Source organism: Lissotriton vulgaris, chromosome 11 (genome assembly GCF_964263255.1).
Source record: "Lissotriton vulgaris chromosome 11, aLisVul1.2, whole genome shotgun sequence".
Taxonomy (NCBI): domain Eukaryota; kingdom Metazoa; phylum Chordata; class Amphibia; order Caudata; family Salamandridae; genus Lissotriton; species Lissotriton vulgaris.
This window is the reverse complement of record NC_141699.1, coordinates 953,634,601-953,651,581: the sequence shown is the minus strand read 5'-3', so window position 1 is coordinate 953,651,581 and position 16,981 is coordinate 953,634,601. Positions and strand designations below refer to the sequence as shown.

The 16,981-nt window shown below is 43.2% G+C and overlaps 1 protein-coding gene across 4 annotated transcripts in view; it reads left to right on the top strand.

Moving 5' to 3' along the window:
• The window catches only part of MME (membrane metalloendopeptidase), a 384,364-nt gene that overhangs the window by 104,174 nt on the left and 263,209 nt on the right, over window positions 1-16,981 (top strand). For all 4 annotated transcript variants that reach the window (XM_086944118.1, XM_086944117.1, XM_086944116.1 and 1 more), the window contains exon 3: window positions 8,891-8,926. In XM_086944118.1, the coding sequence (XP_086800244.1) occupies window positions 8,891-8,926 (36 nt within the window). The remainder of the gene's footprint in view (window positions 1-8,890; window positions 8,927-16,981) is intronic.

The window sequence follows — 16,981 nt, the reverse complement described above, 5'->3', positions numbered from 1 at the left end:
GGCTGCATTAAAAAAAAATCTTTGCTTTATTAAAAAGCAATCACAGACATGGTGATGTGCTGACCCTAGTAGGCCACCATACCCATTATTATTGCGATTCATAGTGGGTCGCAAATTGTGACCTTCCTCGTTAATATTAATGAGGTAGGTCGATTTGCGACCTCTTAGGAATTGCTAAATGAAACTTTTGGAGTTTCATGTATTAGGAACAGTGATTACTTGATTGTGATTTGCTGAAAATCGCAATTAGGTAATCACTATTCCTCATGTTTATTCACGTGGCTCCAGCAGAGCAACTGAAGGGACATGGACTTCTTTCTATCTGAAGACAGGTTGGGGCATATTATCAAGGGGGTTTATCTCCGCTTTTTTGGCTTTAAAAGCCAAGAAAGCGGAGATAAAAATCTCCCTATTACTTAGCTGTCGCTAACACCAGTTAGCGACAGCTAGTAGGAGATAGCGACCATCTTGGGCCCCGCTTTGCATGTCAGTGCTATTTATCACTAATGACATGCAAAGTGGGCGTGCCAAGATGTTAGCGACTGGAATCAGTCGCTAACATCGCTATCTCCTATTACCAACTTTTGGAGATATTCGCGCTAAGCACAAACATCTCCAAAAGCTAACACCTGCCCTGAGCAGTTCTTAGCCATGTTATCCAATGGGAGGTGGATAACATGGCTGAGAGCATTTGCTCGGTAATGCATGAATATCGCTGACTTTACAGCGATATTCATGCATTTCGGCCGATTTTTATCGCTTAGGAGATAAACCTTGATAATAGCAAGGCTCCTAAGCGATACAAAATCGCTGCAGCTTGGCGATAAAAATATCCCCGCTAAACCAACATAGCGATAATTATCGCTAGTTGTTGGTAATATGCCTCTTAGTCCCTTCCTTTATAGGACTTAGAGATCTAAACATGCTTAATGCTAACTTTTGGTCTTGACATAAAATATTGATCGACCATTACCATGCGCACCAGAATGTTCTTTTGCAACAGGGAAGTTCAATGTCCTTCCTTACTCCATTCATGTACAAGTGAATAAAATAAATTGTTTTCAATAAGAACCAGAAAAAACCCCACAATGTTTGTTTGATATTTATTTGAAAATGAAATGCGTGCACTGTATTCATAGATCCTGGCGCGTTGCTGGTTTTTGTTTTATAAAGTTTTAGGGTTACGTATTTCTATGCAGTCACGGGAATGTTGTTCTCAGTAGTTTAGTTTCATTTCAGAAACAACGAGCATTATTAGCAGAGGTTAGTTTGGGAGGAAGGGATGAAAGTTTACTTTTATCCTGAAAGTGCTTTGAATTTGTAAAATTGCTGTCTTCAGAGCATTTAAGAGGGAGATTCTGTTATGTGCCTGGTTTTATAGTTCTATAGGTATTCTTTATTAGCACTCAGAGTAGAATGTTGGAAGCTGGTCAGCCAATGAGAATGCTCCTTTTGCAGGTTGGATTTAATATTCCATGCAAGCAAAGGGAGATTTCTCTGGCTGGTCAGCTCCCAATGTCTGCAATGATGGCATATAAGGAGCATTGAGCACAGGAGCAACCGCTCACCTGAATGTTTGGGCGACAACAATGTCTGTCTGAAATCCTATCCTTGCTTTTGGAAAGCCCAACCAGTGAAAGAAAAGTAGAAAAACATTTTTAAAAACCCTGTTGTTTTACTTATCTATATTTGGGATTCACTTCACAAGGAGCCTAAACAGCAATGCGTGTCCATCAAACCAAATTAGAAGAGGCACAGGAGGTGCAGAAGAAGCGGCCTCACTCAGGCGAGAGGCTGCTCATGCTCCTGCAGTGCTCCTCGTTTTGGGTGGTGTGTGAGGGGGCGTTATTGCCAATATTTAAAAGTGGGAGCTCTCGAAAGAAAAATTGGGGGAATTATTTTTTTCCCCATAGTTATATATCTAAGCAGAGGCTACTTTAGTTGGGAGACACCTAAAATGAAGACATTTTTGGCTACTACCGCCTGAATTGGGTCTGTTGGCATGCATTAGGTGATGTGCTAATTGCTTTAATACCGGCACCTGTAGTGCAATAACACATTATTTATCTCCCCCTCCCTTTATGTGTGCTCGCATGTGGTTAATTACCAGGCCTTATTGCCCGCAGTTGGGAGCACTAACAATTTATTTTTAAGTAGCTGCTCTAGAATAGCATTGAAAAGCTGGTAGACCTGTCAGCCTTAGGGTTTTCTTCTCCCGAACATTTTGCCTTCTTATCTCCAATTTTGTTGAATTACATTTCTTGGCCTTAGGACTCTGTGCACTTTACCACTGCTAACCAATGCTAAAGTGTTTGTTTTCACTCCCCTAAAACATGGTTTGTATTGAGTTATCCACAATTGGCATATTTAACTTACCTATAAGTCCCTAGAAGAGTGCAGTACCTGCGCCCAGTGCCTGTATCTTAAATGCTACTAGTGGTCCTGCAGCACTGATTGTGCCACCCACGCAAGTCACCCTTTAAACATGTCTCAGGTCTGCCACTGCAGAGACTGTGGTGGCAGCTTACATTGCCATATTGACTTGGCATTTAAAACCCATTGGCAAGCCTAAAACTCCACTTTTATTACAGATGTCACCCCTAAGGTAGACCCTAAGTAGCCCACAGGGCAGGATGCTGTTTAATCAAAAGGCAGGACATGTATGTTTAAGGTTGCATATCCTGTCAGTGAAAAACTCCTAAACTCAATTTTCACCACTGGGAGGCCTACGGCTCTCATAGGATAGCATTGTGGATTCCCTATTACACTCAATAAGCTGTGATTCCTGATTAAGAGGTTGTAGATCTGTCATGTTTAATACCTCTGGAATGGTAATGATAAATCATCTTTACTAATAAAGTCAAATTTATCATTACTATATTAAATATGCCACTTTTAGAAAGATACATAATACAAAAGATTATCTAGCTGACAATGTTCATGCTGCTTCCCATTAGCAACCTGAGACCAAACTTCTGAGTGTGTTGATCTACATTATGTGTTATGATCTTTCTTCACACAATTTTTGTAAATTGTTCAAGTAGTTAATTATAGGACAGATCTAGGGAACACCTCTTGCTTATATCAAAACATAAAACAAAATAACACAACGCTTGAACATAATTAACAGAATAGTTTCATATAACAGAAAATACACAAATAACAAGACAGTTTGAAAATATTAGACCAGTCAACTTTTGCAAAGCCACCCTAGTCTTGAATTCATTGCCAGAATTGAACAATATTTGGAGGTTGCCAAACAAAGGGAATAGTGTTATTGCATACAGGGTCACGTATTCAGAGAGGATATCCCTATGAGACTATCTCTATTTGTAAAAAGACGTGTTTTCCCCTTGGATAATGTGTGCTGATGCATCTCAAGTCACTATACCTTTACGGGACTATCTTCAGGGCAAGGACTGGGTGATGTCTAAAGAAACAAAAAATAAGGAGGATTTTTTAGTATTGCCCTTCCTTTTATCTTGATTGCTCAATGGTTAAAACAAAGGTCATCTTTTCTTTTTAAAAATGTGTCAAATCAGTTGTGTTGCCGACTGTCGGGTCTGAAAACACAAGCAATTTAATTAGCCAACAATTTGGATTTTAAATTAGTGTTACATAATGTGTTAAGGGGCACATTCATTGACTTACTATTATTCTTGGTTTTCTGATGTCTTAATCTTGTGTCTCGGGTTTACAATGCATGCCCTTGTGAGGGACTTCCTGGATGAATTCGTTTGGGATTGTGTCCACTCTGGGACACGGCATTGAACAACACTTACCGGTTGTGCTCACTTACATTGAAGTAAGGAGCATGTCACTGCTACAACTCTTCACTCTGTGGCTGCATCAAGTCAGAAGGTAGCGGCATCTGTATTCTCATATACATCCAGTTTCAGAGGGGTGTCCTCTATCCAACATCTCACAATGGAACCTAGTTCTTGTAGTTCTTGATTATTGAATTTGATGAACTCTTTTGTGTTGCGAATTTCTCAAGGCATTCATACTATAATCATCAATCCAGACCGAAGTATTTTACGCCATATGGTTCGTTCTGAGGATTATCGCTAATAACAAAAATGCTATCTATGTTTTAGAAATTTCCGACAGTTGGTTCCGGCCTGTAATAACACTGTTGAATTTCAAAATCAAGTATGGCTCCTTTTGCAATAAATGAACCTCAATGTCCCCACTCCTGGGGTTTTGTTTTATGACACTCAATACAGTACATTCGAAGTATTTCTCATTATGAATGGCCTGAATGAAATGGCTGACCATCTGAGCGTTTAGGACCCTTGTCCGAATACGTGAACAGTGTTGCACAATTCGCAAGCTGAACTCTAGGTTGGTTTTTCCTATATAGAATTTTTGACAGGAGCAAATAATTACCTTAACAACATTCTTAGTTTCGCAATTTGAGAAGGTTTTGTGCATCCATTTGACACCATTATGTTTCAATTGTAGTCTTACCATGGTGGATTCAAAAGAAACACAGTTTCCACATTTGTGGCGGCCTTGAAGTGGTTTTAACTTCCATAGGGACAATTTAGGAAGATGGCATTTTTCTGCTCCTAGTCCTGTGTGCCTGCAGCCTGCCTCCAATATAGGGGTGGGTGACAGCTGAAGTTAGTGTATTCCCTTTAGACAGCCAGACACAAATGGAGCTTAGGTGTGACTTGACAGGCCATCCACTTCCTGACGGGCCATCCTGGGCAGGATGGGAGTGAGGAGCTGGGCACTGCCTCACGCTTACACCTGAATAGGCTGTGTCCCGCCCCCACATAAAGGACTGCTTAATCCCCAGCAATTAATATGAAGCCAGGGTAGGAAGGGCCTCTGTACACTTCAAAGCCCCTCTTTAAAGTCTTCCTCACTTAAAAGGCACCCCTGGGTATAAGAAGTGGACTTCTTACTACTACTTCAGTACATTTCGGGACCAGTGAAGACGTTGCCAGATAAAAGGACTGCCCTAATAAAAGGCTGCCACTTTGCTGGACTGCCGCTTTGGAAGAACTGCTTTTCTGCTGTGCTGGCTTGCTGCCTGCTGCCCACCTGGCATGACTGAGAAAGATTGGATCCACATCACTTGAACCTAGAGTGACCTCAAGGGCTTGCTTGATTCCCTCCTGTCCTGAAGTCTCAGAGAAATCAAAGGTTCATCTGCCAAGCTGGTACTATTAGACATCTCGCTGCATTCGATATGGTGTTGCACATGATCCTGCTGGAAAGACTCAAGCAGATAGGTGTTCAGGAGACAGCACATGAGTGGATTTCCTCCTATCTCAATGGCGGTGGCCAGCATGTCCTTCTCGACTCGTTCATCTCCTCAGTGAAACCCCTCAGATGTGGATTGCCCCAAGGCTCAGCCTTAAGCCTGCTGCTCTTGAATATCTACATGACCCCACTGGCAGCTCTCATCGCCAGGAGAGTTATCAAGGTGATCTCCTATGCGGATGACACCCAGCTGGTGTTCTTCTTTAAAGATCACTCTGCTGCTTTTGATTCTTTCAAAGACTGTTTAAAAGACCTAGCAGGCTGGATGAATGAAAATTGCTTAAAACTGAATGCCAACAAGACAGAGGTCTTTTTTTTAATCAAACTTCCCTCCCCCTTCAGGCTTATGGTGGCCTGGGGAACTTGGTCCCCACCAGCTCCTAAGGACTCAGTCAAAAACCTTGGAGTCTGGTGTTCATAAGACTGTAGCCATGTCAGTTCAAGTCCGGCAAGTTTTGGCAGCCTGCTTCGTAAAGATGAGAAAGATCAGAACATTTCAGGGCTTCTTTCCGGAAGAAAAGTGGAGAACCAAGGTTCATGCCCTGGAGACATCTCACCTTGACTATATCAATGGCCTTTACCTGGGCTTACCTGGGTTCTTGAACAAAAGGCTGCAAATGGTGCAGAACGCAGCAGCAAGTTTATCAGCATGGTCCTGCTGTACCAGCACATCTCCCCACATCTCAAACAACTTCACTGGCTCCCTAAAGCCAGGAGGATTGAATACAAGGTCCTGACCATTGCTTTCCGTACCTACCAGGGCAAGGGTTCCGGCTACCTGAGGAAGAGACTCTGCCTGTACCACCAAGAGCGGACCTTAAGATCAAGCCTCCAACGCTACCTTGCTTTCTCCTGCATTTCCAAAGCTAGGCAGGGTGGTAGGTCTTTCTCTGTGGGAACTGCCAAACTGTGGAATGACTTGCCCCCCTACTTACGCCTATTGAACATGGAGCAGGATTTCAGAAAGGCGCTGAAATACTGCCAACTTAAACAAAGGGAAGAGCTGCTCTGTTTTCTACTTCTCTGCTGTATGCCATGCTGGTGCCGTGATACCTCGACTAAGGTAGCCGTGAGCTTTATAAATGCTCTTTACTAAAATTATTATTATTATAAAAATAATAATTATTATTACTATAATCAAACACTTCTTACCACTCTACTACAGTACTTGGGGACTCTGTCATCTGTGAGTCTACCCTGCCTGTTTCCCTGTGGTGCCAACCAAGTCCTGGAACCTTGAAAGTGGGTCTCAGGTACTGCTAAAGCAGAACCCACATATCGCCGTCGACACAGCAGTTCAGAACCCGGCGCATCTCTACAACTGCGGACGCATTGCAGCCATTGTGAGGACCGACTCCGACGCGGCTCAGTGACACCATTTCCAAGGCATATTCAACTTTGTGCAGATAGCCCCAGTAGGCGCTTTATGCTTTTAAACGCTTCATTTCAGTTTATTCTTTAAAAAAAAATAACTCAATTTTTACTTATTGAATATTTCTCGTTTGGTCTTGGTTTGTTTATAACATTATTCACTATTTTTCTAAACTGCTGTGGAGTATTTTTGGGATGGTTTCACTGTGTCATTGTTTGAAGTATTGCACAAATACTTTACACATTGGCTCTTCAGTTGAGCCTCACTGCTCTGTGCCAAGCTATCAGAGGGTGAGCACAAATTAATTTAGGGCGTGTTTGTGACGTACACTGACCAAGATTGTGGTTCCTGCGTGGACAGAGTGCATACTTCTGCCAACCAGAAACTCAATTTCTAACAAGATCTTCATGCTAACTTCTTTACCCTTCCTAATTCTTTGTTTCTAATACCTGCAGATGCACCACTATTTCCTGAGAATGTATGTAAACTATTGCCCATCATGTGAAATAATCAGGGTCACATCACATAGTGAAATTATTGAAAGCTACACCAATTTCACTCATTTTGAAAGATGTTGAGATACTCATGAGCTGGCGGTACCTGTACAAGGGAACAAGACTAGCTCAAAATTCCTCACATTTGTAAGAACCCAAGACTTTATTTACAACATAATATTGACAAAAAAAAGATTACACCTTTGGGGTCATAACGATGTTGATGGGACAGACACGGACGGCACATCGGTGTCAGTCCATCGACATCTGAGGACTCAGTTAGACCGCCGAATTACGATGCAGACACTTGGACTGCATAGGCGCAGGAACCGACCGACAGCTTCTGATAGGCTAAAGGACCCTTTCGGGCAGTCAATCGGTCGGATCACATTCCCCACAATGGAGGCAGTGCCTTCTCAGGCATCACTATGGGGATTATTCCTTTCCGCCTGCTCTTTTTTGATTGTCCGCCTGCCATAAAAAGGCAGGCGGAAAGGGACTTAGGGGGTCCCTAGCAGGGCCATCTTCCTCCCTGCCCCTCCGTTATAGGCCCTGGGGCCCCCGAAACATCCCTATACCATGTGGCAGGCACCGCATGATGCCTGCCAAACAGTGCAGGCATGTCTGAAAACATCAATTTTTCTATTGCAGCTTATGCTGTGGCCCTTTTCCGGCCACCGCACAAGCTGCTATAGAAAGATTTAAGTTTCCGACCGCCCATAGGGATGGTCGCATCCTAATACTGCAGGTAAAACCACTGACTAAAAGTCAGGCGGTTCCATTCCTGGTATGGTGCTGACATCGTAATGACCCCCTTTGATTTTTAGGCTGGCTCTGTGTCGGCGATGTTCAATGTTGGCCAGCAAAGGCCGGATTTATGCCACGTTTCTAGGATATCTTCTGCATAGGCAAATAATTATATTTTAGATTTATAATTTTTAGATCTATCCCATCAGCCTAATTGGGATAGTAGGAATGAATCTGGCCCTTGTGGACCAAACTGGGGCCCCTCTTCTCTAAATAGTAATGTATGGAATCATGGCTGAAAAATACGTAGCACATACAGGTTAATTCCACATGAAATACAAACAGGTCCATTCCACAATTAATTTTAAAACGCCGCAGAAAGGACATTAGAGAGCACACATACACATAGGTGGTGAATAAATCCACCTCTGAGAAACAAAGGTAGAAATAATCAATCATGGCCAGTTGAACAAACAAAATAGAAATTCATCTGAAACTTAGAGCAAAGAGCACACACACTAACTGATACTGGCACTGCCATTCCTTAGTTGAGTTGAACATTTGCCCAGATAAACCACATTGTCATTATTATACGGCTGAAACCTGAGCAATATGAAGCTTAGATAGATATGTGGCATTGGAAATATGTGTGCTATTCACAATTCTAAAGATATTTTGAGAACTCATAGGCCAGGTGGCTAAATTACTAAGAGAGTTGAGTTATAGCCTGCTGCATTCTTTGCATGTCTGACTTTCCAGTTTCCAGAATGAAGACAAAGCCAACCAGCTCTCCTGGAAGCCCCAATACCTAAGCAATCAATTAATCAAGGCAATGCCCAAGCATTCATTGAGTCTATCTAAATAATTATCTTGCAATGTTAATGCATTATTTTATTGGGGGTTTTTGTTACTCAGACGTATTTCACTAATAACAATGTTGCTGTGACGAAAAGAATTTAAAAAAGGAAATAAAAATAATTAAATGTCTTACTTTTTATTTTAGATGGCGTTTGCAAAACTGCAGACTGCGTGCGATCAGGTAATACATTATTAAGGGAACGATATTTATTTAATTGAGTTATGCTAGTCATGTAATTGTCGTTTAAATAATAATGTGAAGTGAAATATGTGTACATTACAGATTGGTAATGTGCTCGTGTGTCATGTCATCACTGTGCCATTGCTTTGAGTGAAAATTGTTTTCAACTACTACTACTACTGTTATCATAATTATGAAAGCTGGCACAGCCCTTGAAGTGAAATCTATAACATGCATTCAAATTATAAAATTGCTTTACCTCAAAACCAAGTTTTTTTGTGTGTCTTTTTTTAGAGGAGCAAATGTTTAATAATAGACAGGTGCTACATGGCAAATACCTAAATTCATCAAGGATGCAGTTAAATGAAACTGCTTTAGAGAACTATCAGGCAGATTCATGAACCTCAATTGCGCTCGCAAAGGGCCAGATTCTCAGAATCTGGCCCTTTGCGAGCGCAATTTTTGCATTTGGGATTCATCATCCCAAATGCAAAAATCGGTAATAGCGAAGTCGCTAATTAGCGAGGAATTACATTTAAGGAATCTCTATTTGAGATTCCTTAAATGCAATTCATCATCCATTTTCAAATTGCGAAATCGCAATTTCGGGCCGCTATTTACCGCAAGGTCAAACCTCGTGGTGAATAGCGAAAACTTAGAAAAATGCTTTTAAAAGCATTTTTCTAAGTTGCATGTTGCACACACACATGTCCTTTGGACATGTGTGTGCGCAACACCAATGTAGTTTACCTTTCAGGGGTGCTACAGGGTGTTTTTTGGACACCCCTAGCACCCTTGAAATCGCATCCTTTTTTGCGATTAGCAAATTGCGAATCGCAAATAAGGAATAACTCCCCATTCATTCCTATGGGCCTTTAGGCCTAAAGGGTTGAATGGGGAGTTATTCCTTATTTGCGATTAGCAATTTGCTAATCGCAAATAAGGAATGTGTAGGAATCGCAATTTATTTATCGATTCCTACATGAATCCCGTTTTGCGATTTTGTAATAGCGATTCCTTATGAATCTCTATTACAGACTCGCAAAACGGGTCTTTGATGAATCTGGCAGTATGTGCCAGTTGTACGTAGCTTTGGGTTTTCGATTACCTAATAGTGAATTTTGCTTTTTGGTAATTGCAAACAGCTATATAGAAATGTGTGTTTCACACATTTACTGATTCCCTGGGGTTAATAAATCGACCTGCCTCATTAATATTCATGAGGTAGGTCTCGGTTTGCGACCCATTGGAAATTTGCAAAAAAAACAGGGTTGGTGGCCTGATGGGGCCAGCAGACCACCATGTCTGTGATTGCTTTTAAATAAAGCAATTTTTGTTTTGAAACGCAAAAAGGGATGCTTTTCATAATGAAAAAATTAAAAGTTTTCTTTTCACTTTTTAAGAGTAGCCAATGGTCCGTGGGGGTCACTGCTTGACCTTAAAAAATATTTTCACAAACATTCACAAATGGGAAGGGGTCCCAAGAGGACTCCTTCCTATTTGCGGATGGGTTACCATCAATTTAGAGTTGGTGGTAAAATGCAAATGTTTTACAATGGCATTTTGTTCACAAAACATTCATACATACCTTTGCCAGTCGCTATTAGGAAGAGATTCCCTAAAAGCTTCCCTTCCTAATATTGAATCCCCAACCCATTTTGTAATTCGGTAAGAGATGACTGAATCACAAGTTGGGACTTTGTACATAAAAAATGTTTTTTTGCTGTCACAAATGGCCTGATTCTGTCAATTGGACCTTTATCAGCCTCAATAAAGCTTTGCACACCTGGCCCTATGTGAAGTCTCAAGGCGACATGGCAGAGCCACATTGGGTTGCCCCTGTTTTTCTCAAACAAAGAGAATAAAATGGGCTGGCACAATATAAATGTTGTTCTGATACAAAAAACTTTTTTTCTCCTCGTTTTTTCCTTTATGTCGAAGGTAATTGAGAATCTAAGACTTGTTCAAATCGATATAAGATGAAAACGTTGCATAGAGCATTGCATATTTTTAAATATATTGGTATAGCTGAAGAGTTTTTGGTTTTACCTGACTACCGTATGCAAAGTTAGACCTAAGCCCCTTTAATCATTTCCTGCTCCACTATGTCCTTTGGCTCGGTCCCTTGAAGCAGGAAATGGGGTAACTGAAGGTTGCAACCTCCAGCCATTACCAGGAGGAAGCCAGGGGCAGTGCAGGGGTGGGTGATGTGGTGTTATTGACAGGGTGAGTCGCCATACCATCGAGGGATGCTTAGGCCAGACCTTTAAGGGTCATTTAGGGGCTGATACACAAAAGGGATTTTATAGCACGTTTAGTAGAACTCAGCAGTACTATTAACAAGTTACAAAATACTGTTCATATACCTACATCCGAGGTCTATGCTTCTACCCCTCCTATCTTTTCGGTGTGTAGATTTCCACCCCAGCAGCTTAGATTTCTCCACATGAAAGTATAAGTTTCAGCAGTAAAGGTGGAAGGAACAGAGGGGAGTGGCTGTAAAAAGGGACATACATATGACTAAACAGGAAGGGTTAAGGGAGGTTTGCAGAGGGGTTCAGGGAGGGAGAGTTCACAATTTAAACTTAGGAAAATATTTTTTTATTCATTTAAGATTTTCAAAATAAATACAATTCTAATTGAAAATTAAAATATTGCCATTGTCACTTTTTTATATTGTTCTACACTGAAAATAAATATGTAAAATTAATTAACATTAATATTTTTTTTTTTTTTTAAAGATTTTACAAAATGTTCAACTTGTTTCCATACTTTTGCAAAGGGATATCTCCGCCCCATGTTTGGAACATTAAATACAGTTGTAAAGTCAATACTGTTAGTAACTTTACAGTTGTATTTGACATCTTTACTGTGTCTACCCCTATTACAGGGCATAGGTAGTAAGTGTATACTTTGGATTCACTTTACACAGGTAAACTGTGACTAGCCAAAAGTAATAAAGTCTCTCAAAAGTGTAAGTGTAAATTTACTTGTAGAAAATCCACACATGTACATTTACCTTTGTGAAGTGGACCAAGGTTTGGATGACAGGTAGTCAGTAGGTGGGCTGGGCTGGCAGAGAACTTTGGACAAGGAGGCGGGGGCTCACAGCAGAAGATGACATGTATGGTTGTTGAGTGACACCAGTCTTCCCTGGAACACTGATTGACCATCAGTAGCATTGGGTACTGTCCTCACCTGCCGCAAAGGGCTTCTGGCACTAATTCTTTCAGTTTCGCACATGGGTGTCTACTTGTAAAAAGGTAAAAAGCAGAGCTGAAAGTCATCACACTCAAAAGCTGAAAAATATTTTTTAAGCTACTGCTTAAATATATGAGTCATAAGTCAAAAAAAAATCAAACTTTATATACTATATAACAAACAAGTCACTGAGAAATATTTGTTAAAACAACGGAGCACACTACTTAGGCTGCTTTTATAAAAATATGTAGAGCAAACTGAATTTGTTTCAAACCCAGCTTCATTACTCACATTTATAAAGTGTAAACATGTATATTTGTTCCACTCCTTATTAGGTTAAGACCGCAAAAAATAGAAACAAATAGGTTGGCTTCATGGTTTGCAACTGCCCAAGAATAATCTATGTTTAATATAGATTGGAGCAAATCATGTTCTGTGTCACACATCCTACAACATAACAAGAATAGTGCAAGCTCATTCCCTTCCTGATTGTACCAGTATACATTTTACTCATTGTGTCCCATTTATCTGTTGGAAATTGGTAGTTTTTGAAACATTTATGAGAATGAGAAATAATATTAACACAGGAGTACTTGTTTACCTACTTTTGCTAGCCTTTGTTAGTCGGCCCTGAAACATCCAACTCCCTGTCATTAATAGTGCAAAGAGAACACAGTCCTTTTAGTTCCCATTGAATTGACATTTTAGTTGTTAGGGCCAATTGACAAAGGTGTTTAAGAGAGAACATAAAAGAGAACAACAGTAATAGAATGTTCTGTACTGCAAAATGCTAATATGTATATGCCTGATTGTATATAACCTGCACACTCATGGCAGTGGAACTGTCAGTGATATTGTGATCCATTAGGTATCCTTGTGCAACAGTATAATACATTGTTACATGCAAAAGTTGCTTTCATTGTACATTGCTGCAGCCATTAGCCACGTCCTTGGTCTTTCTCAGACTTAAGCATTTACCAGCGATGGCTCCTCCGTTATAGCATAGCAGCGTCGCCCCGCCTGCTGCGAGCGCAGCAGGCACGCATGTTAACGAAATGGTAAGAAATATAATTTTATTAATGTGTCCCTGGCTCACGCTCTTACAGCTCGAAGGTAGGGGATGGGGCAGATTAGTTCAATTGCACTATTACTTCTGCCCCTGCCAGTTCAGAAATCAGATTGGCTGGCTGTCTAGAGCCAGCCAATCTCAAATGCACAATTGAGAGCCTGCAATCCCAGGGTTGAGAAAAAGCTGAGGGATTACAGCAGTGTTCCCCAGCCTCTAAAGGAGCACCCAGTTAGCATGCTCCAACCAGTTCTAGAGCCAGGATTGGTTGGTTTTGGTTGTGCAAGGAAGGAAGTCCCTTCTTTTCCACCCGAGTCCGAGGCGAGCAGAAGCCAAGAGGAAGGAGTTCTTATTCAGAGCCTGCGGGCGAGCGTATGTGATGAGTATTTTGGGCATCGTGCCCCACCATAATGTAATGTTGGTTGATGCCAGTGGCATTTACAGACACTTGTCTCAACTTGTCAAAGGGTGAATAAGGATTGTTGCCTCTCTGAGGCCTGTAAAAATGTTAAGGCAATAGAGGGATGGTTAGCAGACATATCTCTCTCTGCTACTCCTACTTGGTCAGCCGACCTGAAGGGGTGCCTGAATGGGAGTGAGCATCAAGTGTTGCCTGTGGATATCTCTCTTGCCTGCCATGGGTCAGTAAAGATTTGTGTAAGATAGGGTTGTGTCTTCCTGCTGTTAACCGCTCTGAAACCTGTTGTACGCTCTTGCAGATGAGTGTGCTGAGCACGACTCTTGGATAGGGATGTAGAAGGAAGGTAGAGAGTATTGTGGTTGAAGGTGGCTTGATGGCAGATATTTATTCATAGTTCATATATGGGTGTTACCTAAGGAGGTGTTTAAGCGTGTCAGGATGCCCGGTACAATTTCCAATTTTTCAATCATTTATCAGAAGGGGGTTGGACTGGCAAGAGAAAGGTTGTGTTTGTACATAATGTCAGTGCACAAGGTAAACTTTACATTTTGTTTTCTTTTATCAAAGTTCTTTTATATCATATTTTGAGCAAAAAAAACAGTATCTATCATTGTAACAGCATTATTTTGGGCCGATTTGCTTCATTCAATACGCATAATGCAAAGTACATAAAGACCATCTATAATTTAAAAAATAAGCCCTCCAAAAAGCCTAGATAGATGAACACTACATCCTCCATGTCAGTATCATGACCCAAGTCATTACAGAGAGGAATACAGCATATCAATATGAAGTCTCAGCCTCCTGTGTTCCTTGCATCATCTGTCCAATAGTCCCATTGCTCTCCTTTTAGGGGTTCTTGCAAAACTGATGGTTCTGTTCCTCATGGCCTCCTCTACCACAAATGGAACTCTTTGCACCTGACTTTGAAGGTAACTCTTCTGTGGGACAGGGGGCTGAGCTTGCCGGTGACAAAGATGGCCGCGTAATCCCGTAGCTCCGTCCCGCAACTACACTATCCTTTAAATATCCTGCATTGGAGAGGCGATTTAATGCACTCACAAAGCCCCTAACAGTGTTGAAGCATCGGGGAAGCCAGCGACCCAACGCGGCAGCTGTTTGGGATCGTAACCCAGGAGCTCCCTGAGGTGACGCTGGAACAGCCTGGTAGGCCTCAAAGCCGCGACCTCCAGTGATTGCACTGCCCGCGCAACGTCATTGTGCGTGCGGTGGACACCTGGCCGACGATCCGTGACGCGGCTTACAGCGCGCTGGAAAGCTCTAGCCGGAGAGGACTCCCAGGCGCTTGGGCCCCGCATCGGAGGAGGGGCTGGGAACGTCGTGTCTGTCCCCCTCCCCTGGGGCAAAGATTAAAGTGCCTGCCCGGCCACGAGTCTGGTGAGGTGCGATCAACTGCGCCGAACAGCGCGAGGCGCTCACTGCTTCTGGCGGCGTTGGGGAGGCGTGGGACCCCGGCGGACTGACTTGAGATCCCGGGGCCTTTGACTCCAACAGGGGAGCACCCTCAGGACCGACTGCAGGAGCCGGACAGCTCTTGAACCACTTGCTGGGCCCCAGTGGATGTGAGACTTGTGGCCCCCACTGATCCCCTTACTACCACGCAGCCTGGACGACGCGTCCTCTTGGCCTAAGTGACCTTGCACGGAGAGCGTTATTGACCATCCTGGTGACACAAGTGTGAACATGGTGCTAAATCAGGCGTGAGGCTGGCAGGGAACGTGCTGCAGGGCCTCCGGGACAAGTGGAGCTTCTGAGACCTGCTGCTCCGCGCTTGAGGTGACCCCCCCTCTCCATCCCACGGGGGCACGGATACTACCAGATAACCATCCTTAATCGATATCCCCGTCTTGAAGGCCTGTGGGGGACCAGCAAAGCGGCAAAGTGGTTATCCTAGGCGAGATATCTTACACCGGTAGGCTGACAAGTGACGACCTTGGCTAGCCTAGAGTTTTTGAGCCTGACCCGGACACGGGTGGGAACCGTTTGAAGGCCTGCCGGTACTACGTGCCGTGTTTCTGGTGGATCTGGCCACTAGAGATTGGCAGAAGCTTGTCACACCAGTTGAGCTGAGACATTTGGAGCACGACACGTCACGCCGCACGATGGGCAAGGGTGACAAGACACAGAGCAAGCTCACCTTTGAGCAAAGGTGCTCAAGGTCTCAGGGTGCAACAGGCGCAGATAAAAACGCCGAGCAGGATTATGAAGATACGGCTGGGGGTGCAGATATTAAGAACATGCTCCTAGCAATGGAGAAAGGCCTTCAAAATAGCATGACATCGCTGGGATTGAAGTTGGACGCTCTTACCTATAGAATGGACAGAATGGCGGAGCGCATAGATAAGCATGCAGAACGTCTTGACATGTCCGAGAGGAGGCTAACGGAGGCGGAGGAGGCGCAGACGGAGTTGGACATAGACCATAAAAGGTTGGACAAGATGATGCAGACCTTGCAGGACAAAATGGAAGATTTGGAAGCTCGCTCTCGTCGCTGCAACCTCCGAAAAACGGGCCTTCTGGAGACGACTAAGACAGGCAACATGGAGCTCTTCATTGAAAAACTGTTGACCACCCTCCTCGGGCCGAAATTTTTTCGCCGATGTTTGTAGTGGAGCGTGCCCACCGATCGTTAGGCCCCCGTCCGCACCCCGGGGCCCCTCCGCACCCTATCATAGCCAAACTGCTCAACTATAGAGACAGAGACGCAGCCCTGAGACAAGCTAGGGAGAGGAAATCACTGCAAAATCAGGACTCAGAGCTCTTGCTTTATCCGGACTTCACCGCCAAAGTGCAGGAGGCCCGCAAGCACTTTGCTCCGCTCAAACGACAACTAAGGGATCTTGGTCTGGATTATGCCATGCTGTACCCGGTGTTAACCGGCAAGGGCATTCACATCTGTTCACTGACCCTAGAGCACTGCAACAAGCCTTAAAGAGCTGGTCGAAGGAACAACGCAGGGAGGCGAATCCACCGACGGAGGGGGCGGAAGGTGGTGATCAACTAGAGGAACAAGAGTGACTGTCTACTTCCTGATGGCTATACATGATGGTAAGGTGGCAAGGCTGCAGCAAGGACTGTTGAGTTTATCTGCTGGACTCTTGGCATAGGGCTAGGGTCACCAATGTGGGTTAGGCACAGTGTAGGGTCGCCTACCCTAAATTTATTGAACTGGGACCCGACTTGACGCTTGCACAGTGCCTCCCGTCGACTGGATCTGTATAATGCAGCAGGGGTATGTCTGAAGCCTAAGGGGAGTGTGTCTATGCATTGCTCAGAAGAAAGGGGGCACAGCGACGCATGCAGATCATTTCTCAGTTTTCCGGATTTGTAAAGTCTGATTGCACAA